Raw genomic sequence first — 22,730 nt, 5'->3', positions numbered from 1 at the left:
AATATAGAAATCTAAATTATATTTTGAGCTTTCAATTATACACTTTATAATTTTTTAGAGTATTGTTAAAGGATTAAACAAAAGCATGAACGGGCAACTACATATTTATTTAATTTAATGCCTTGAATTGATCCATACATATAAGTCGAAGTTATTAAAAAAATAACATATAAGTCGAACTATATTTCTATCTTCTTCTTTCTTCTTCTTATTTTTTTAATAATTCGAACTATATTTCTATATAACGAAGTCAATTCAAACAATTAAAAAGTTTAAAATTATATTTGGAACTTTTAAATGTTTAAAATAAAATTTAAAATAGTTTTAGGTAAATCTCAGTTTAGTCCAGAATATTTAAGATTATTTTATTTTGATATATGATTTTTCAAAAGTTCTATTTTTTTTTCTAAATTTTCAAATTTATTCTACTTTGCTCCTCATCTTTCAAAAATCTATCTTAGCCAATAAACTTTTAAAATATAACCATTTTAGTTTTTGTTATTTTTCATCATTAATAGTTCAACAAATAGATAAACATAGTTATATATATTGTATATTAACATGTCGATGTAGACATGTATTGGATCCATATAAATAAGTCGAGGTGAATATTTAGCAGCAAAATAAAAACAATGACCAAATAGTTATTCTTTTAAAATCTAAGAGCTAAATTAGATATTTTGAGAGCTTTTAAACCTTATTGAGTTGACGAATTAAAATAAACATTTAGAATATTTAGAAACTTAAAAAAAAAAATAACTCATTCGATAAAATGTTCTAGAGAAAAGGAAACTAAAAACAAAATAAATCTAGTTTAGGTACCTAACTATAATTTTTTTTAGTACAATATGGGGTGAGGATCAAACTCATGAGCTTGGAGATATATATGTCAATTATCAGTAAGCTATGCTCAACAGATACCCAATTATAGTTAAGATTAGTTAAGATACATAAAAACAACTTAGCAATTAAGATACTTATTTCCCTTTGAAGTCGAAGGTTTAAATCTTTACTTTGTACTAATAAATAGTTAAATTATACAAAATTCTCCTAAATTATAAGATAGGCTTCAATAATACCTCTAAACTTTCAAAATTCTCACTTTTACTCTTAAACACTAAATTTGTTTCAAAACTACTCTTTCATCAAATTTTCCATTTAAATAAAGCTAGAAAAGTGATACGGTGGCGACTTATAAAATAGTTGTACACGTGGCAAATTTAAAGTTTAAATTTTGAAACAAATAATTGATGGGTATTTTGTATAAAACATAATTATATGAAATAGGAATGCCATTGATTTTTATTTTTTTTTTATCCAATGAGATTTTTTTAAGGGCAACTTTGTTGGAAAATGAGTGATAGGGAAAATGTCAGTGAATCTTGAAATTTTGAAAGTTGGGGATGAGTTTGGATGGGTGAAATAGTAAATACCCATAAATATGGGATGTACCAATCATGTGGGTGTAAGGGCCAAAGAGCAAAATAATTGAAGGTATCAATGTTTCATTGTCTTCTTGCATTATTATTAAATACTCCTCTCTCTCTCTCTCTCCCTCTCATTTAATGCTCTAACTTACTAAATTCTTGTATACTTACTAAATTCAGTGAACTAGCTAATTCTAAATTAGAATTTTGAAAATACATTTTTCTTAACAATGATGAAGATTCAAACATCGAAATGGAGGATTTGCCCGCAATAAGCACAAATAGTGTTGAAGAGGGAGGTAAAGATCAAGTGTGTCATCTTTAAACCTTTCAGAATTGTAATGAGTTAAAAATTAAAATTTTAACCTTTGATTTTTATGGAGGTACATAAGTAATGTCTTAATCAGTTGAGTCATGCATATCTCGACTAGTTTTCTTTTTCGTTGAAGAAAAAATACAAACACCATATTGTTCCAAACATATCAATTATAACTACAATACATAAATATCTATTTTAATTACTAAATTTTAACGTTTGTTTCACTCTTGTTCATGAACGTTTAGCTGTTGTGTGGATTTGTTGTCAAAAACTTCAACTAATATTTTGTGGCACAACACTATCCATGACTAAAATATAACTCCTCCGACCATGATTCTCAGAAATAGGAAATGGGGTGGAGTCGGTGTTAAAAAATTCCTACAGGACAGGGAGGAAGAGTGCATCATCGACCATGTTCCACCTAATTATTATTCGATCAAAAGGTTTTGAGTTCAAATCTTCCCCCCACATGTTATTACTTATGTGGCAGAGAAAAAGAGATAGTATTATCATGTGTACATCATATATTAGTATGATTATCACCTAAAAGAATTTATGAGCCGTTTGTATAAAGTTTTTTCTACGTGAGCAAGAAACTAGTCCTCTTTTAAGAAAAAGGAAGAGAGCTGGAAGAACAAATATATCTCTTTACAAATTTTTGCATATGCTCGAGATACTTTTAATGTAGGGGAGATGTTGCAGCTTTTAGTTCATAGCCTACTATTTTCTTTTCTAAAAAAAGAAATGTTAAAAGAAAAGGGAGTTTCTCTTTTCAAAAAAAAAAAAAAAAAAAAAACCCCTCTCTCTCTCTCTTACTTTCACACATTTTTTTCCTTATGAATCTCAAAAGATAAGTATACTTGTCCGAGACAAATTATCACCTGTCAGAGACTATTTTTAGTCTATCACTAATAATATTTGTGTGTTTCGAGGGAATCTAAAATTCTCATGAAGTGGGCATCTAGATTTGTGTGTTTGTTTGACGAGAATATCATTTTTAAATATTTGGACATCTTAATACACAAGGCATTTAAGTAATTTTGAGATGTTCTTGCAACATGAATTTTTAAGATTTCCATGTTGATGGTATCTTCTTTTGACGTTGGAGAAAATTGTGTCATATTTGCAAATCTCTATAATTTTGTGCTGGATTTACTAATATGTGCAACACCCGTAAATAAGTATTTTAAAAGTTTATTGACCAAAATAGAATTTAAAAAAAAAAAGAAGAGTTTGGAAATTGAGAAGATGATGTTAAAGTTAGATGAGAAAAGGATGTATGAAAGACATTTATGGATTGGGTCATACATAGACATAGAGGCAGCTCTAATTTAAGTGAAATTAAATAACCAACACGTGCACATACGACGCCGTACAGTCTCAACTTTTCATTCTTTTAAACCCTAAACCCACCCCTCTCTCTTTTGCCTTCCAATTTCCCTTTTTTTCAATTTACTCCCTTCAAATGTTTCAATTTAGTCCCTTACATTTTAACATTCTTTTAGATTATATCCATGTTGGAGTTGGATTCAAATGTTTCAATTTAGTCCCTTACGTTTTAACATTCTTTTAGATTATACCCATGTTGAAGTTGGATTCAAATGTTTCAATTTAGTCCCTTACGTTTTAACATTCTTTTAGATTATACCCATGTTGAAGTTGGATTCAAATGTTTCAATTTAGTCCCTTACGTTTTAACATTCTTTTAGATTATACCCATGTTGAAATTGGATGTTAGATAAATTCACACGACATGATATATTTAGTGAGTATGAAAAAATTTTAAAAAGGGAGTTAGAATATCTAATAGAGAAAAGTTTCTACATTAATAGTTTTGAGTTTTCATCATCTTATTACTCCTCCCTTTGAGGTCAAAGATTCAAATCCCTTCTAAAAGAAAACGATGTTGGCTTGAGAACCTATTGAGTATATATAGATTTTGACGACAAATATCCAACTAGTTTTTTTTTTTTTTTTCCAGTTTGGTTCCTATGATTCAGTCAAACTTCACAATATGTTCCTACCTTTGCTATATTGGTACATTTTCTTACCTGACACTGAGTTGATATTTTCTATTTTACTAACTCTGGCAAGTGATTGAATTTAATGTTTATAGTTGAATAGAAACATAAGGAAATAGATTGGCATTCCGCAATTTGGGTGATAAAATTACAACAAACTTAAAATCATACAAATTAAATTGAAATTTTCAAAATTACAAGGACCAAATTGAATCCGAACTTGACAAAATTTGTAAAATAAGCATTTATATATATTTTTAAATGCTAGAATTTGACATACTTTTAGTGGTATTGCTGTGCTAAGATAAACTTGGGAGAGGTGGGCCCTTTCAGCTTTCTTTCATTGATTTCTCCATTTCTGCTGCTTCACATGTGCCCACGTGCTTCCACCTTTATACCTTTGAATGTTCTTTCTCAAGTCAAAACTATTTTCAATTTATTTTCTTAAATTCTAAATTCAATCCCTATTTACTCAATATTATATATCTATTTATTTCTTTTCACTTTAAAAAGTTTTAATTATTTTCTTTTTTCGAGCTAAATTCAAACATTTTGTCCATATTTTAAAGCCACATCAAATTTCCATTAGGTCATTAAATGAACGATAAAAGTTTTACGGTAAGATTCCATTTGATAACCATTTCATTTTTAATTTTATATTTATGAAAATTATGCTTGTTTGCTCTCTCTGCTTCCAACCTTTTCACTTCTCTTAAAAACACATTTGAACTCTTAGCCAAACTTCAAAACCAAAAATAAATTTTTAAAACATACTTTTTAGGTTTTTAAAATTTTGTCTAGATTTTGAAACGATTCTAAAGAGTTGGTAAAAAAAATACGTAGATGAAAAATTAGTATTTACAAGCTTAATTTCAAAAATGGTTATCAAACGAGACCTATAATTTCACTGCAGAGAATATTCACAGGAGTACTGCATATCATATTCGAGTTCCTTCTTATGGAAATATAAAATTCAATGAGAATTTGGTTCATCTCACACGTACGCGTCATGGGCATCCTGCTTTTCTTATGCTATATATATACCCGTATGTAACTATTGAGAGCGGGGACAATATACATATCGAAGCTCTAAAACTAAAACACAACCAACCAACCAAAATACGATTTGAACCAAAGAAATAACCCACGAGAACTTTGTTGAGAATGCAAACAAATCTTCTTAAGAAACACAAAATGGAAATACAAATTACAAACATATCTCAACTGTGCATGAGAACTCTCTATTTCTCTCTTTTTTTTTCATACTTGTTTTTTCTTTTTAGGCATGGAAAAAAAAAACAGAGGAGTCAGTTTGTTTGCAGGGTTAGAATGTCCTTAAATAACAACAATGGCTGTATTGGTGCAGCCTTTGGTGGGCTTCTTCTCATGATGTTGAAGCCAAGTGTGTTTGAACAAAGTTTTGACAATCTGTTAGGGTGAGAATTAGTTGGGAAATAGAAGGAAAAGGAAAAAAAAATAAGAAAGAAAAGGAAAACTGACAAAATGGAGGTATAGCTTTTGAGTTGTCAACAGTCCTATAAGCATACCATCAGGTCCCCCACACACAAAAATGTTCCATTTCGGATTTGCCCAAACATGTTCTTAAGGACAACATCAACTTTTTCTCACAAAAAAAGAATCAATACTTTCTTCATCTAACCATCTAATACCTCGACTGTTCATGAAATTCAACATCGACATAAGAGGTGAATTAATGCTTACACTATGTCATACCTATTAGAAGAAATCAACCAAAAAAATCATCAATAAACGCATAATATTAAAAACAAGAATTTTGAACTTATTTAAAAAGGGTGAAATGTTTTTTTTTCTAGTTAATTTAGATAATTTTTATGAATTTGTTCTTTTTATGAATTTTCTAGAAATTTTCATTGACATTGACATTTTATTGGTATTTCTATGATAACGACATTTAAATCCTTCCATCTAACATATTTTAGACTATATCTCAATTGATTAATGCATTAGTGACATCTCTAATGAGTTCTTCAACAAATGAAGTCACCGTTCCTCCTAAAATCAAGGACCTCTATGCTCTAACAATGATTTCAAGTGCACAATAATCTCAATATTTACATCCAATACCGTCAAAGAGTTATATCTTCAATTGTACAAAATAGATCCTGGGAAATCCAGGAAAGTTGTTCTTTCCATATTTTGAAACATTTTCTAAGCCAAGTTAATGCAAACCCCCCAACAAACATATGTTAAAGAATAGTTATTAAATGTCTATATAAATTCAAATTCATTCTTGTACACATTTATTGTGAGAGGAGGAAATAGGTGAGGTTGATTTCTATCCAAACCCAAAAGGGACTTATAACAAATCTTTTAAGAATAATATTTAGGTACTGACCTGTTGTACCCATCTTTATGTTGACTACCATTGAAAATTTGACGATTCGTTATTTTCTAAGAAGAATCTCTATTTTAGTACGTTTCATCAGTTTAATAATGGTCAACACAAGAGAGGTGTCACCGATGAGCACCTAAGTGTTTTCGTGGAGAAAATATATATGAAAGCAAAAAGGTAGATGGAAGGGTGTTCATGTGAGAGGTGAACATGGGACAGCAAAAGAAGAGTCCTATTCTGACAATTCACCTGAAAAATTTCTAGTTATCAACACATAATTGTAACAAGAGAAAAAGAGCAATAATTGGAGGGCATGGCCTGGTGGGTGGTGGGAACAAGAAAAAAGAATGAAACACAGACACAAAAAACTCAACAGCACAAGTGGTGGCTCAAACCTAATGGCCTCAATTATGGTGAAATCGTGTGCATCCATCCAACCAACCAACATCACCACTTCGCCTTCCTTCCCATGTAAAGACAAAACAGGAGGTTGACTATCAAACATCACACATTTTGTTCAATTGGGTGGGGCCCAATCATTGCCTTACACGTGGCCTTGCTGTGACAAGAGAAATGGGTGGGCCGTTGCCTTCTGATTCTTCTTTTTGGCCACTGTTTCAAATGGCAAGAAAAGGTTCAGAAGTGAACCCAAAATGGGTTGGGTGTTATGAAGTGGGTTAACAAGTTATATCAATCATACACAAGCCAAGCCCCTTCTGTGAAAATGTGCCCCTATGGAATGAGTTTTATGATTTTCACTGAATCTACAAAATAATAGTTCTAGAAAGAGCATACCTGAATTCGTCCTGTCATTCAGTTGATATGAAATTTGAACTCTCAGTTCACTTAAATTTAAGCTACATGCATAATCTTAAACCAACCAAACATGTATGCAGTTAGTAAATGAATAGTAACAATTACAAAACTGTAAAATGAGGATACGCTAGATTTAGTAACTGAAAATTTGTCCTAGAGTGTTTTACAAACTGAGGTCCAAGGATCAGCAAGCGATTCCATTCACTTCGTAAATCTAGTTAAACCATCAGGGCTTCATGGAGTCGGCTCGGGGCCTCCATAGTCCTAGCCTGTACTTGTGAATATACTTCAATATCAGCTTCCTCTGCCACAGACCATACATGAAAATTTAGGCCAACAAACAGCATTGTGAAGACATCAATCAAACCACTACTGTTCTAAACCAAATACAAGGTATCTACGAATTTTGCTCTTGCCAAAACTTGTATTACTCAACAATTACGACTGAGATTTGGTACCAGCTGTGAGGCATGTGATGACCCCCTGTTATAAAATGGATATAGGAAAAAAGGAGAGTGAAAGAGAACTAGAAGTTGAGAGAGATGGGAAACTCTCAGATTTGCCTATATGCTTGTAGTTCTCCGTACATTCTTGAATACTAACTGAGATATACAAGTATGGAAGCATTTTGATGCATTGCATCCAACCGGACACCTACAGTAATAAATAATTTTATACTAGACACATATTACCCAAGGGGATTGCATCTGATCCAGATTCGACAACAGTAGATGCCATTTGACTCAGACTAATAATTGCTAAATCCATGATATCCATGTTATTTTACTAATTCTTTTAAACATATTTTTGATGCTCGACAACAGTAGATGCCATTTGACTCAGACTAATAATTGCTAAATCCATGATATCCATGTTATTTTACTAATTCTTTTAAACATATTTTTGATGCCACAGGCGAAATATTAACTATATAATAACTTCTTGATATTTTTCTTTAAAAAAACTAAAGAATTAACTTGTTGTTAAGGATCTGAAATTTAATTAAATCTATTCCATTGTGAAAGTTATAATATCCATTTTTGTCTACTACTTGGTGTAAAAATGTGGCTCCTTTCAACAGTCATAGCTTGAACATTCTTTTGCCCAATTGGAGAAGTCATTTGTAATTTTGTTGGATAGACTTATCTTTTGTAAATTTCATACATCAATCAAATTGTTTCCTCTAAAAAAAGCAAACTTATAAAAGCTTGTTAATGAATTTTCAGCTCCATTCTATTATTTAAAATTCTTAGCATGCTTAAGGAAAGTATTCCAAATTTCAAATTTGAAAAGAGAGATTAATCCATGAACACCACATCTATATGAACATTAAATAATAGAGAAGGGCCAGGTTACACTTTAAGAGGATCATACAAGAATATAAATGTCTCTCCCATAACTTTTAACATAGCATGATATAAAGACAACTAGACGAAAATATTTTTTTTTTATAAGAAATCGAGCTTTCATTGAGGTAAAATGAAAGAATCTATAAGAGTATACAAAAAATAAGCCCGACAAAAGGAGACCATCGTATAAGGGACTCCAATCCAAAATAATAACACCAAACAAAAAGCCTGAGAAACCAAGACCCACAAAGAGGTATTAAATTTAACCTATCTCGAATTTCCTCCTAAGACCTCTCAACCCCTAAAAATTATATTATTCCTCTCAAGCCAAATACTCCAAAAAATAGCAAAAAAGCAAGTCTGCCACATCAGGATTCCTCTTCTAAAATCTAACCTATATATAGACAATAGTATTTAATATATATACTCTAGTAACTAGACAAAAAAATAACTGTCCTACTCTTCTAAAAAGAGTTCAGTAGAAATAATGAAAGGCATTAAAATAAAATACATTACAACAACTAGCCATCAGAAAATTAGCACCGAAAGAAGTTATAAGCAAAACAAAGAAGGATCACTTCTTGGTTATTAAAGTTGCTACCACTAAAAAAAGCTTATTTTTTGGCAATCAAACAGGTTTAAGTTTGCTTGCTAATCCATATCAATCACATGATGGTTTCCATGACTGTACTGTAGGAATATGTTTGACAGTTTAAGAACTGAAACGGCCAGGTTTTTGACTGTCTTTGCAAAAATAATCATTAGAATAAGAATAAGGTTGAGGAAATACTTACATCTTTGCATGGGATTCCAAGTTCTTTCAGCTTAAGTGTGCGAGTGACAAGCAACTTTTGGAAGTCGCCAATCTCTGATTCAAGTTTAGCCACATGTGACTCCACCCCATGCCCAACACCGTTTAAAAACTCTGGTATCCCGACCTTCACTAAAACATAAATGACAAAAATCAAGCACATATAATCTTATCTTGTCAATTCTAAATCCAGACATTTAATCCTAGCCACAACAAAAGCATAGCACACCAATGATGACCAACAAGTAGTAACAGATAAAGATATCAATACCAATGGGAAAATTAAGCTTTATATGGCTTCACCATACAGAAAGATAGTAATACTTTTCACAATCACATTTATTTCTCCCGCTTCCAATTAACAAATGGTGAATCATGCCCTGGCTTCTGTTTGGGTAATAAATTGGTCATTCAATGAAGAGATAACAAATAAACTCCATGTCTGTTTCTGTTCATGCTACCATTCAGTAAACCATGCATTCCCCCACTCCTTTTTTGGCTCACCGAACATACTTCAGGTCACTTTACTATCCATATTCCAGAAATCAAATTGAGAATAAGCTCAGCTCTTGGATCAATATGAGAGAGAAGTTTTTATCCTAATAAGATTGGAAGAAGAAAAAAAGAGCACTTACCAACATATGGGGTGGATTTAGAAAAGAATCTAGCATATAAAGGCGCCGAGTATGGTTGGAGTATTGACCTATTGTTGGAGAAAATCTGCCTCCATGCCATCCTTATCGCCATCTTATCGCTGTGCACAAGAAATCCATCAGTCTCTAATGATATACTTTTTTACTATGAAGGTCTCTAATGATATACATTTTTGTGGGTTCATTCTTTAATACTTCGAAGCTGTCGAAAGTAACATGCATTTAACAAACAATCTGTGCGAATGAATCATGGAAAAGATCCTACCATATTCAATGGCAAAGGAAGAAAAACAAATTGATGAAGTTAACAAACAAAATATGGTTCAATAGCCCACACTTAATTTAGCTTTCTCTTTTAATACCCACATGTAGTCAAACTGAAAACGGATCTCCAATTAATCCTCTACTCTAAAAAAACTAAAACCTCCAGCAAACGCTATCAATAACAGAATACTTATGCGCCCCACCAAACATCAACGGCTAATTTAAAGACAAAAGGTAAGAACTTTTGTAGCCTGAGAAAAAATCAGAGCTTCTCCCTGAAGCCAGCCATTGTGATTTCATTTCTGCTCAAGATATACTATACAATTGTTCTCTTCCTACTTTCCAATAGAAATGTGAATAAGATAATGGATTGAGATATAACTCAAATATGCAAATGCTTCCCCATTTTAACAAATTAGATTTGCAGTTAAATTCTTCATCCAAGCATAAAAAACAAAAAAATCAGTGCATAGTACAACACCGACTAAGTTGAAACAATATACGCACGAAATCTGTAACCACATACTCAAAGGATCAACTACCACACCACACTAGAAATTTGATAGTGGAGAATCGAGACTGCGAGGGAACTGAAACGAAGGGGAAGGAAGATTCGAACCGAAGCAGCGGGCAGCGGGCAGCGGTTTTTATGTTAAATTGGTCAGATAATATTTTCCAAATTTTAGATTAAATAACTTCTGCTTTTGTTCCCTAAAATTTGAGATTAATGCCCTTTTTAGCCCTACGATTTTATATATAATTTTAGTTCTTCTTTAAAATTTTAAATTTGTGTCTATTGAGTTCCTATGAAGATGTACCTAACAGATTTATTAACTTCTAATTTTATATATAGATATTTTAATTTCTAAATTTATTCGACACACTTGTTTAGAATTCTATAAGATACAAAATTCAAATTTATGTTGACAAATTGAGATATTACTCTCTATTTTTTCATTGATCGGAAAAGTAAAATATACAAAAACTATTCCACATTTGTCTGGAACTCAATAAGGAAATAGAATTGAAAAATAATAAATAATAAATACAAAAATAAACATAATATAATACGTATCACTCCGTCAAGTGGGTATGAATGTGAACTTGTTAAAAGGAAGATCGATTTGTTTTTTTCTCAATGCCTTAGAAAAAATGTCTGACAATTAGCCTGATGTTGAAACGTAAGATGGTGTAATTAGACCTTCTTTGATAGCATCCCGAACAAAGTGATAGTTAACTTTGACATGTTTGGTGCGTTTATGGAAAACTTGATTCTACGCTATGTGTAATGCAATCTGACTATTGCATGAAAGAGATATTGACTTGGTATAATACACTTCCAAATTCATAAGTAAATTATTCAACCATTTAAGTTCACATGTAATGGAAGCTATAGAACGACATTCTGCCTCCGCAAAAGAGCAAGCGACCATATGTTGCTTCTCAGTCTCCCACGACATTGATGAGTTTCAAAAAAAAAAAATCCAACCAATGAGTGATTGTCGGGTAAGAGGACAATCCGTCCAATCCAAATCATATCAACATGTCAAAGACAAATCACTATCGAAACGTAACAAAATACCCCGAAAATTTCTTTAAATAACGTACAACACGTAAAGCAGCATCCCATCATGTGTCGGCTCCTACATAAACTAAGAGAGAATATGGATCGAGTAAGTTAAGTTAGGAGTTAGGACGAGTGACAACCAAATAAATAAGATGTCCAGCTAAGCATCAATAGGACTCCGGATCTGAGAGATAAGAGCTTGTGGCACGCGCCAACTAATGATTATGTTCGAGAATAAATAAAATTGGTTTGACGCCCAACAAACCAACCTCCGAGATGATATAAAGTGCATATTTTTGTTAACATAAGTTTAAGTCCAAATTATTTGTAAGAAAATTTTTAAGAACACCAAGATCTTTCATATGAAAACACTCGCTTAAATATGCTTTAAAGTATGTAACCGCAACAGAATTATTGCTAGAAATAATCATTGACACACTAATAAATTGAGTCGTACGAATTCTTTAATGCAAGTGAATAAAGAATAATCATAATAAAATTGTAAAGAATCATACCCCCATTAAACCTACTTAATAAATGCTATATCATATTTTTATGAAAATATTTACTATCATACGAGTTTGAATTATTGTTAGATCAACGCAAAACATTTATTTATCTTTTAAAATTGGAGATCCCAATTTGTATACCTCATGTACTTTCTATTAAAAAAGTTTAGAAAATAGTTAGCTTCAAAAGTTTATCCAGTCAATTTTTCAACACTTTCTAAAAATGTAAATACCTCATATTTTTTTCAGCTAAAAAAACAAAAAAAGACTAAATTATCAATCATAATAACAGTAACAAGATTCTTATCGCATCAAATGATGTTCGAATTCATGAGTATGTTTTTAAAATTTTAACCATTAACAACTTTTTCAAAAGAAAAAAAAACCACTAACTTATTATTAAGAATTTTTTTATTGAATAGTGATCTTAAAATCAAGATTTTAAATGTCGATGTCTAGAAATTTCGATATAAATATCGATAGATATTTTTATAAAAATTAGAAAAATTAAAAAATATTTAAATTCACAAATAAATATTTTCCTATTTCTAAGTTAAAAATAATTAATATTAATATTATGTATATATTAATCACGTTCCATTGATATTCTTTATATTTTGTCGATTTTGTTGTAGGATGAAACGTGGATTTAGTCAATGTCGAACCCAATAGAATGTCAAAATCTCGATGGATATTTTGAATACATGCGTAAAAGTTAAAACAGAACTCTTATTCTGTCGAATTGTAGGCAGGGCTGGTCCGGCGACGCCGAGGCGCGATATAGCAGGGCCTTGGCTCCTTCCTCTTCCAAAACATCTTCTCTCCATCCAGCGAAACTGTCAAAGCTCTGAAATTTTGCCCCTTTCAATGGTGAACAACGAAGACGATGACCAATATGGCGTCCTTCTGTACTACAAGTACGCTCAGATACCTGACCTCGATGACCTCGTTTCCTTCTACGAGTCCAATTGCAGCTCCCTCGGCCTTGTGGGTCGTGTCCGCCTCGCTTCTCAGGGTGTCAACGTCACTGTAAGCAGCTTGTTTTAACCTGCTAATCCCTTCCACTTTCTCTGTTTGCTTGCCTTTTCATTTGGCTTCAATGAGATTCTCATTCCAATGCTCTTTGATTCGGCATTTTCCATTTACTGCGGTGTTTTGAACTTTTCCTCCTTCCCAATTAGGTTTGCGGGAAGTTATGCTCGTTGAGGAGTCATATTACTGCAATGAAGTTGAATAGCTTATTTGATGGGACTGATTTCAAGCTCGCATCCTGTCACCAACCCTTGAATGACATTGTAGCGAGAGAATGTGGATTTACTTCTCTTTCAGTTCGAGTTGTCCAAGTAAAAGATGTTCCTTCCTTTCAACTTTAAGCCACTTGTAGCTGCAAACTTAAGCAATTTTACTGTTGACAATTGTATGTTTCTCAGGAGTTGGTCACCCTTTGTTCAAATCCTCTCTTAAAGTTACCTGAAATTACAGAAGCTGGAACTCATCTCTCTGCTGCTGAATTTCATTCTGTTCTTGAGAGTGCTGGTTAGATAATTCTCTTGTTCTTCTGCTTTATTTTTTACTTTACTGACTTATAGCTACAGGCACGACTTTATGCACTGCAGGGGCAGAGATGATTGGAAATATAGATCTTTTGATTGATCATGTTATACTTTCCAGGGCTACTCTCGGATGAAGAGACACCGAGGCATAATAAAGATGTCGTTCTATTGGATGCCAGGAATTTATACGAGACTAGAGTTGGGAAGTTCCAAACACCAAATGTTGAAACACTGGATCCAGAAATTAGGCAGTATAGTGATTTGCCATCTTGGATTGATGATAATTCTGAAAAGCTGCGAGCGAAAAAAATTCTTATGTTAGTTGTTTCAAACTATAAGTTATCTATCCGAATTCGAATACCTTTTCTTTATTTTTCATGACATGATAAAATAGTATATTTCCACCAATTGCTTATGTTTGGCATGTGGCTCACACTGGTCTAATTTGTTAATTCATTTGAATGATAAGCACCTTTTTTCTTCTTTCGGGATTTGGTTTAACACTTATGTTCCCCTATGTGCAAAATCAGATGTGAGTATGTGTGTGTTGTTGAGCCACAAATGCTTGATTTTTATATTCAAGGTTAGAACTACAACCTCTAGCTGGGTCTAATCAAATTTGGTTATTGTTCTTTTTATCTGTAATCCCGATTCTTTGGCCTTCTTACATGTGAACAGTTAATTTAATAGGTCCTGGTACACAATGCCTTCCTTGGTATGAACTTGTAGTTTGTTAATGCTCGTGCATACAGCACTAGATTTGTTGATGGCTTGTTTTATAGCTAAAATTGCAGGTTTTATGACAATACGTTATTGTTATGGCTTAAGTTTCATCCTCTTCCTATCTAATAGGTATTGCACTGGAGGAATCAGGTGTGAGATGGCTTCAGCGTACATAAGGTCAAAAGGACCTGACTTTCAGAATGTGTTTCAGGTGCAATCATATCACAGGAGAATTTAATTTATTTCATATCTTTGACATACATATTGATGTCATAGATATTGGATTTATTGACGTGTTTTCCCCACTTTCAAACCTATGAATGGTTAACTTATGAATGATAGGCTTAAATTTTTAATTGTCTCAAAATTTAAGCCACGCCTTGATGTAACCATGATGCATGCATTATTCCTGTCACTTTCTAAGCAAACATTAGTCAACTGCGGTTTTTTCATATCAGAGTCATTTTATATATTGGTGTGATGGTGTGCTTCGCTGCAGTTATATGGTGGAATACAACGTTACTTGGAACAATTTCCTGATGGTGGATTGTTTGCAGGGAAGAATTTTGTGTTTGATCACAGGTGAAATCTCTGATTCCCTCGGCATTGTATCCTCTTAGAATGTCAAAGTTAAGAATTTAAAAGATTTTAGAGTTGGAGAAATCAGACATGATATATATTCACCGAAGTATTTAATTTAACAATTTTTTTTAACACAGTGACTGCAACTTCGTGGGAATCTAGGGACATAACCGTTGTTGCAATTTCAGCTGAAATATTATTAATGTTTAGTTGTGTGGTTATAGGATGTCTGTTGGGAGCTCAACTGAAGATATCATCGGGACCTGTCTTATTTGTGGAGACCCCTTTGATGATTATTCTTCTCGCTGTCGGTGTAAAAATTGTCGAATGCTCGTTCTGGTGTGTGATAATTGTCAGGTCTGCTATAACAATAATCTCCTTGCACTCAATCTTATCTGGCTTGCTGTTCTATCTATTATTCAGTGATTTTTTAGCAGCAACTTGAATTCAGGGATTCATTTTATCCACTCCGTTATCATCTTTTTCTGATCACTTTTATCCTTCTTGTGTTTTGTGAAATCCTGCTTCTGCATCCGGTTATCGCGGCTCAGAAAAAGGAGACCCTATATGTTTGTGAGCTGTGTCAGAAGCATGGTAAGGATGGCGGGCTGATTTCTCAATTCCAGAGCACAAAATCGGAAGTAGTCTCACTGCAAAATGAACTCCAAATTGGTTCCCAGCAACTTCCTTGGAGTAATGGTAAGGTCTGTGTTAATTCTGATGTTGCCCGTTGCATGTGCTAGGAAAATATCGATATAATTCTTTATGATATGATTTGAATTATCATTACTGATTACACCATTCACTTGATACCATCACGAGACTCAATGCCTTGATCTAGGGTGTGTTTGGAAATGCTTTTAGAATTAATGTTTTCAACCAATCACTTTGATGTTTGGTTTTAGCGGTGTTTCTAAAAGCATAAGCACTCTAAAGTGCAATAATTTTATGGGGATTAAGTGTGAGTGCAAAAAAGGGCGAGGTCTTTTTTATGAAACGCACAATTAAAAAAATGTGATAATCTTTTTATGTATGAAAATAATAGTATTACAGATAATAAGATAATGAATAGTTTAAGAAATTAGAGCTTGCTTTTATTAGAGATTGTAGGGGGGAGGAATGAACATTTTTTAAGAATATTTGAAAAATAGAAAAAAAATATTTAAAAAGGTAAAAAGAGTATGCTCGCACATGCATATGAGGCATACAATTGCACCATTAGTGTTCAGGCATGTGGTTCATTAAGGGTGCCTCACTTCATGGAGATTTTCTAGAAAGCATACCTAGACACTCTTTTCAGAAAATTGAGTTTTGCACTCTTTAAAATGCTTTTAAAGTCTTTCTCGATTAAGCACTTGGAAAAATATAATCTAAATGCTTTTGACCTTTTATAAAAGTATGTATACATTACTCCCAAACATGATGATTTTGAGAGAGAAGTGCTTTTGGCAGGTTAAAAACACTACTTTCAAACATACTGATGCGATCATTACTATCTTTCCACACAAGTTCTAGGCCCCAACGATAGTCCATTTGCTCTATATAAGCAATAAATTGGTTTATTTTAGATTCCTCTAGGTGATGTTCATGTTTCCATCATATCATATTTCTGATATTTAGCAATCTAGTATGAGCCGTTAAGTATTGGCTTACCTTGCCATTCTGAGGCTTTTGGAAATCAAATCTGTATCCTTCCTTTAATTGAGATGTAATTGAAGCTCTTTCTCAGGTTGTAGGTCACCGAGAAAATTGAGAATCCTATGTTTGCATGGATTTAGACAGAACGCTTCAAGCTTCAAAGGAAGAACTGCATCATTAGCAAAGAAACTCAAAATCATGGTGGAGTTTGTGTATGTTGATGCACCTCACGAGTTATCGTTTATTTACCATCCTCGCGACAGTGAGCCTCAGGAAGCTTGCATGACATCTTCAGTACAACCAAACCGTCCTCCGCCATTAGGGTGTTGCAGGAAGAAGTTTGCTTGGTTAATTGCACACAATGCAGGTGAAAGGAATGAAACTCAATGGGAAGTTGCAGATGCCCCATTTGATCCACTCCAGTATCAGAAACAAACTGATGGGTTTGAGGAATCGTTGGCGTATTTGAAGACTCTATTTTCTGAGCAAGGACCATTTGATGGGATCTTGGGTTTTTCACAAGGAGCAGCAATGGTTGCAGCAGTATGTTCGAGAAAAACGAGTCTAAAGGGTGCAATAGACTTTCGCTTTGCAGTGTTGTGCTCTGGATTTCCTCTTCAAATGCAAGAGTCAAACCATGAACCAATTAGCTGCCCCTCACTTCACATATTTGGTAGTGATCAGGGAAACGATAGGCAGATAGCGAACGAAACGAGCAGAGACCTTGCTTCTTGTTTTGATGCAGGTTGTTCTGTGATAATCGAGCACGACTCCGGTCACATAATTCCTACTCGTTCTCCCTACATCGATGAGATAAAAGAGTTCCTTCGACGATTTCTCTAACTGGATTCATGGGTTGATGTTGCAAATAGCTACGATCTTACAAGGGGTTATATTTGATTTCCTCGAGTATTAGAATGGGACTTTTTCTGCTTCATAGTGAGAGCTCATTGTAGACCATTTACCAATTTGTTAAGTTTATAGTTTTATGTATAATTTATTTACATGAAACCTAGAAATTGATAACTGATCCAATTTGAGTACCCCACAAGATTGGAGCAAACAAGAATGAGACTTGCAAAGCTTTTTGGCGCTTTAGTGTATCTAAAGTTTGCAGGTTTCTGAATATATATTTTTTTATCATTAGTTAATCTCATTTCGTAATTTTACCTTTGTCAGGACATTTTTCTTAATAGGTAGAAAAATAAACTTGGTGCCTAAATTTTGACAATATTCTGTTTATTTGATAGACTTTATAAAGTATCACTTATACTCCAAAATTTAAATATATGGTTCTATTTAGTTAATTTTTCATTTTTGAGTTCAATAAGGGCTGGAGGGACTCAAATTTTTAAACGAAGGTAGCCATTTTGAGCATAGCTCGGGGATAAGATACTTATCTAGCTAACATTTAGATTCGGCTTTATCCAAACTTTTTCTGTTTACTCCAATATTTCCCACTTGTTCGGTTATTGCTGAGCAATTTTTGGATACATTGGACAAATTTGATTAATTTTTTGTGTTGTATCCGTGACAATATCATCTCAATGGTCAATAGTTTAACTTCAATATTTTATTCTTAAAAAAAAAATCTTAAAAAAGTAATGTTGTTTAGTTGAAGTATCTCCATATTAACATAGTTTTATTTAGTTCTCCCAATTAACCATTAACTTTATTAATGAGATGTTAATTTGACTAGATAAATATTAGTTGATTTAACGTGACAAATTGATAATAAAGAAAGAGTAATAAATTGACAGTTGAACAAACAAAGTGGCAGTGGATGGGTTAGGTAGGTAGGTGGATGAAGTTTTTTTTCCAAAAAAAAAGGCAATACTTGTTTTTGACATCTATTTGTCATAAAATGCAAAATAGCTTGTGTTTATTTAATAAAACATGTTACATCGTTCTTTTGTTAACAATTATTTTTTTAAGGGTTGTGTTCTCCGTAAAAAGAAAATAATAATAATAATAATAATAATATTTTAAGACGAGAATTCAAACTCAAATTTTTTTTTTGTGATAGATAAGTTTCTTAACTAGTTCAACGAATTATTTTTAGTACAACATGTGGGAGTAGGAGATCGAACTCACAAACTCTTGGTTGGAGATATATGTCAACTATCGTTTAGCTATACTTGCTTTGGTTAATTCAACTAAATTTAAGTCGACATAATGATGTTAACAGAGAGAGACTAAATAGAAATTTAGTTTAAAAACAAACATTTTATCAAATTTGAATTGTCTCCCTTTTATTTTTTATTTCTTATTTTTTTTAGATTTAATTTGAAATTGTTTATCTTGGGTTCTAACATCTTATGATACAATTGTTGATGTACGATTATTAAAAAAAAAAAGAAAAGAAAAAAAAAACCCCACCAAGTTAGATAAAATAAAATTTGTCACAAGCTAAGTTCACAAAAGAGTTAAATTTTCATATTTTAGAGACCAAACTATTTAATACTTGAACTTCAATAATTTCTGCCCATATATGTAGATACAGAAATGTAAATAAATATTATAGGCTAAGATATATATTTTATTCTTTCCGAGGTGAAAAAGACGAGTAAGATACTTGAAAGTTATAATATTTATATAATTATAGCCCGATCTAAATCATAGATTTAAAAATTATCTTTTGCTTTTTTTCTTTTTTAGAACCAAACATAACTTTTGCTTTAGTCATTGTAGTTTAAAGTTTGTAATGATTTAGTTCTTATGGTAAAATTTTTTTGTTAAATTCCTTATATATGTAGATTGATAAATTGATGAGGGACCAAGTGTATTTATAAATGACAAAGACTAAATCGTTATATTATAAAAATCGACACTTAATTTTAAATGAGTTTCACAAATAGGGAGTAAATTGTTAAAATTTTAAACTACAGAACTAAATTGTTAGTTACTAAAAATACAGAGACTAAATTGTTACGAATTATAGTTCAAGGACTAAATCGTTAATATAACGAAAGTATTGCATGATAGTACGAGAAAACGAATAAAAAAATTGCATGATTGTGTATTCATGACTTTAGAATAGTCACTTCCCCTGCATATTCTTATTTTCCTTAGACTCTTTTACTTTATTTTAAGTCATTTGGAACATATAAGCAATATTGGAGTCTGTGTTTTGATGGGTTGTTGTTTGATTTTAGCGTTGCAAGATAACGCGAGAGACGAAGGAAAAAAACATAATTTAAAATAGTCATTTCCCTGGTATATTCTTGTTTTCCTTGGAATTTTTTGTTTTTTTAGTACAACATGTCGAGTGTGGGTTCGAATTTATGACATTTTGGTCAGAGATATATGCCTTAACCACTTGAGCTGTGCTCGGTTTGACACATATACGTGATGTTAAATGGATTGGACCGTGTGTTTTTATGGGTTTTCGCTTGACTTTGGCCTCGTCAGATATTACAAGATATTGCAAGGAAACGCATAGAAATTGAAATAATAATTTCCCTTGTATATTCTCATTTTCCTTCGACACTTTTTATTTATTTCAAGCCATTTGACACAAAGTTTAGAGCTCGTATGTAATATTCCTTATTTTCTCTTTTCTAATAAATAGAAACAAAGCTACATTTGGTAATGATTTCTTGTTCTTTATTTGTTTATAGAAAAAGAATCAGAAATATAATTGGTAATCATTTTTTTTAATTCTCTAAAATTTTAAATTAAAAAAATCAAATTTTATATGAAAAATAAAATTTAAAATTAAATGTTTAAATTTTTATCTTATATTTATTTTTTAAAATTATTATGCATTTTACAAGTCAAGAATTACAGACTAACACTTTTATTTATGTTTAAAAAAAATAAGAAACAAGAACATAAAATAAGAAACTTTATTTAGTTGACAATTTTAGAAATGTTTCTTAAAAAACGTGAAACAAAAAAATAAGAATAGTTACCAAACACTTATATTTCTCAAAAACTAGAAACGAGAAATAATAAACAAGAAACGTAAATGTTACTAAGCTGACCCTTGAAAACTTATTAAATGTTACTAAACTGGCCCTTGAAAACTTATTAGCATATAAAACACCACTCTCAAAAAGTTCAAGAACCAAACTTATACGTTAACCCCCTTTTAAGCTTAAGAGACAATTTAATGAAATTTAAAATGTAATATAAAGATTGAGTAATTTTTTTAGTACAATATGTGATAGTGGAGTGGAGATCAAACTCACAACTTCTTGAATAGAGATATATGTCAATTATCATTAAACTATACTCAATTCGACAAATAGAGTAAGTTTTATCAAACTCTAAAGGTAAATTAAAAATTTTCCATCTAGCCAACCCTATATTAGAAAGAGTGTGAATCTTAATTTTCTAAGTGGAAGCTAAAGCATCTGATTATTGATTGCACCCACTTTGATTCATCACCCTCCTAATAAATATCTTAGCCCTTCTACCTATATCACACGTGTCACTATCCCATTGGCTATCTCCCTCCAACCTCTTTTAATTTTGCAATAAATCCTCCCATCTGCTTCTTAAATGTCATGCATCACTCTCATCTCTCTCTCCAATCTTTTTTTCCCTCATAAATTACTATTTTACCCCTCTTTCTTCGAGTTACTGTTTTGTTTCTATGATTTGGTTAAATCTCTTAGAACTCCAAAACACATTTTCTTTGGCCATGAGTGATGATGGGTTAGATACTTTTTTTTAAGTACAATATATGGGAGTAAGAGATCGAACTCACAATCTCTTGGTTTGAGATATATGTCAATTACCGCTGAGTTATGATGTGTTGATATTTAATATAAGATATGTGAAAATTAAATTAATTGATTATTTGGGTTGAATGTATTGAGGTTTCAACCAATTTATCCTTCATGCCTACGTTATATCAATATCAGCTCATTTTTTCCTCTCTATCATGTTTAAATAAAGAGCGTCACATTAAAAAATTGTTAATATTCGGTAAGGACGGTGGCCTTTTGCAAGATCTAACCGAACTATAGAGGTGAAATAGCAATATGTAAAATCACATATTGTTTCTTATCCAAAAAAGTATTGAAAATCACATGGACCAGATTAATGAAACTATGCAAAAACCATAATGGTATAGCAATTTACCGCCTAAATTAATGGCCTTTCTCTAAACGGAAACAAAGATAACTTTTTTGGGGAGAGGTCTGAAAGGTACTTTGCCGGACCAACCGATCGTGTCTACCATGTGAGGCAATACCACACTAAGCTTGTGAACTCTCTGGTTCTGGCTTTTTCCTGTTGTTGACTTTTCCAATGGCATTTTGGTAGTTTTAAAGACAATGAAGGGCAAAACAGAAGGCAAACGACTATATGAACCCCACTCCCTTTCCTCCATTTCCTAGGCTTTACCCATATCAGCAATCAGGAGTTGATTCAAAAGCAGCAGCAAATCAAAAGAGAGAGGGAGAGAGAGAGGAAAAAAATGTCTCTTGTGACAGAAGAAATCAGAGGCAAAGCAGATGAAGTGTACCATGGAGATGAGAAGTGCCAAGAGAAATCCAGAGACTTACTCAAAGAAATAGGGCTTCCCAATGGGCTTCTGCCCTTAAAAGACATTGAGGAGTGTGGGATTGTGAGGGAGACGGGGTTTGTTTGGCTGAAGCAGAAAAAGAGCACAACCCACAAGTTTGAGAAGATTGGGAAGCTTGTTTCTTATGCCACAGAAGTCACAGCCACTGTAGAGCAGAACAAGATCAAGAAACTCACTGGGGTTAAGACTAAGGAGCTTCTGCTCTGGGTCACACTCAGTGATATCTATGTTGATGATCCACCCACTGGAAAAATCACCTTCCAGACTCCAACAGGGCTGTATAGGACTTTTCCAGTCTCTGCTTTCCAGGTTGAAGAGCCAGTTAAGGAAGTGAGTGAGAAGAAGGAAGAAGTGGTGGGAGCTGTAGAAGTTTAGGAGGTCTAGTCTAGCTGCTTTTATAGGGCTCTCTCATATGTATTTCTTCTGATTTTTACGTTTAAGAAACTCTCTTTTGTGGTTTCTGTTTTTTACTACTTAATGGTACTAAAATGAAATGAAAAGTTTTAATTGTCTTCTCTTTGCTTTGGCTTCAGTATTACTTCCACTCATCCCTGTTTTCTATAGATGGTGAACAAGATAGAGCCTTGA

The 22,730-nt window shown here is 32.4% G+C and overlaps 3 protein-coding genes across 6 annotated transcripts; 2 read left to right on the top strand and 1 right to left on the bottom strand.

The window, feature by feature from the left end:
* Positions 1–6,933: 6,933 nt before the first annotated feature.
* LOC111022782 (uncharacterized) lies at positions 6,934–10,702 on the bottom strand. Of its 4 annotated transcripts, none has more exons than XM_022300046.2 (4): positions 10,561–10,702; positions 9,753–9,871; positions 9,101–9,249; positions 6,934–7,261 (listed from the first exon to the last, which is right to left on the bottom strand). In XM_022300046.2, exons 2-4 carry the CDS (start codon positions 9,862–9,864, stop codon positions 7,184–7,186), a joined length of 339 nt encoding a protein of 112 aa, XP_022155738.1. In that variant the 5' UTR covers positions 9,865–9,871; positions 10,561–10,702; the 3' UTR covers positions 6,934–7,183. The 4 variants fall into 4 exon arrangements, with proteins under 4 accessions (XP_022155738.1, XP_022155746.1, XP_022155728.1 ...); XM_022300054.2 differs by having other exon boundaries at positions 10,582–10,702; XM_022300036.2 differs by having other exon boundaries at positions 10,542–10,683.
* A 2,121-nt stretch (positions 10,703–12,823) lies between these two features.
* LOC111026061 (rhodanese-like domain protein) lies at positions 12,824–17,757 on the top strand. The gene is made up of 9 exons (XM_022304030.2): positions 12,824–13,139; positions 13,292–13,453; positions 13,541–13,646; positions 13,782–13,980; positions 14,516–14,597; positions 14,886–14,968; positions 15,193–15,325; positions 15,520–15,667; positions 16,698–17,757. The coding sequence occupies exons 1-9, from the start codon at positions 12,978–12,980 to the stop codon at positions 17,447–17,449; spliced, it is 1,827 nt and encodes a 608-aa protein (XP_022159722.1). The 5' UTR covers positions 12,824–12,977; the 3' UTR covers positions 17,450–17,757.
* A 4,178-nt stretch (positions 17,758–21,935) lies between these two features.
* On the top strand, positions 21,936–22,659 carry SVB (plant/protein (Protein of unknown function, DUF538)). Its single transcript, XM_022301351.2, has one exon. The coding sequence runs from the start codon at positions 22,035–22,037 to the stop codon at positions 22,515–22,517; it is 483 nt and encodes a 160-aa protein (XP_022157043.1). The 5' UTR covers positions 21,936–22,034; the 3' UTR covers positions 22,518–22,659.
* Positions 22,660–22,730: the final 71 nt, after the last annotated feature.

This window comes from Momordica charantia, assembly GCF_013281855.1.
Source record: "Momordica charantia cultivar OHB3-1 chromosome 6 unlocalized genomic scaffold, Mcharantia_2.0 BLBB01000006.1, whole genome shotgun sequence".
Classification (NCBI taxonomy): domain Eukaryota; kingdom Viridiplantae; phylum Streptophyta; class Magnoliopsida; order Cucurbitales; family Cucurbitaceae; genus Momordica; species Momordica charantia.
This window is presented reverse-complemented; position numbering and strand designations above follow the sequence as displayed.

Coding starts and splice junctions, on each gene's coding strand:
- LOC111026061 (XM_022304030.2), top strand. CDS start 12,978: ATGGTGAACAACGAAGACGATGACCAATATGGCGTCCTTCTGTACTAC. Junction 14,598..14,885: donor ACTTTCAGAATGTGTTTCAG/GTGCAATCATAT, acceptor GCTTCGCTGCAG/TTATATGGTGGAATACAACG. Junction 15,668..16,697: donor GCAACTTCCTTGGAGTAATG/GTAAGGTCTGTG, acceptor GCTCTTTCTCAG/GTTGTAGGTCACCGAGAAAA.
- LOC111022782 (XM_022300036.2), bottom strand. Junction 9,250..9,752: donor TAAATCCACCCCATATGTTG/GTAAGTGCTCTT, acceptor TTTATGTTTTAG/TGAAGGTCGGGATACCAGAG. Junction 7,262..9,100: donor TTGGAATCCCATGCAAAGAT/GTAAGTATTTCC, acceptor GGTCTGTGGCAG/AGGAAGCTGATATTGAAGTA.
- SVB (XM_022301351.2), top strand. CDS start 22,035: ATGTCTCTTGTGACAGAAGAAATCAGAGGCAAAGCAGATGAAGTGTAC.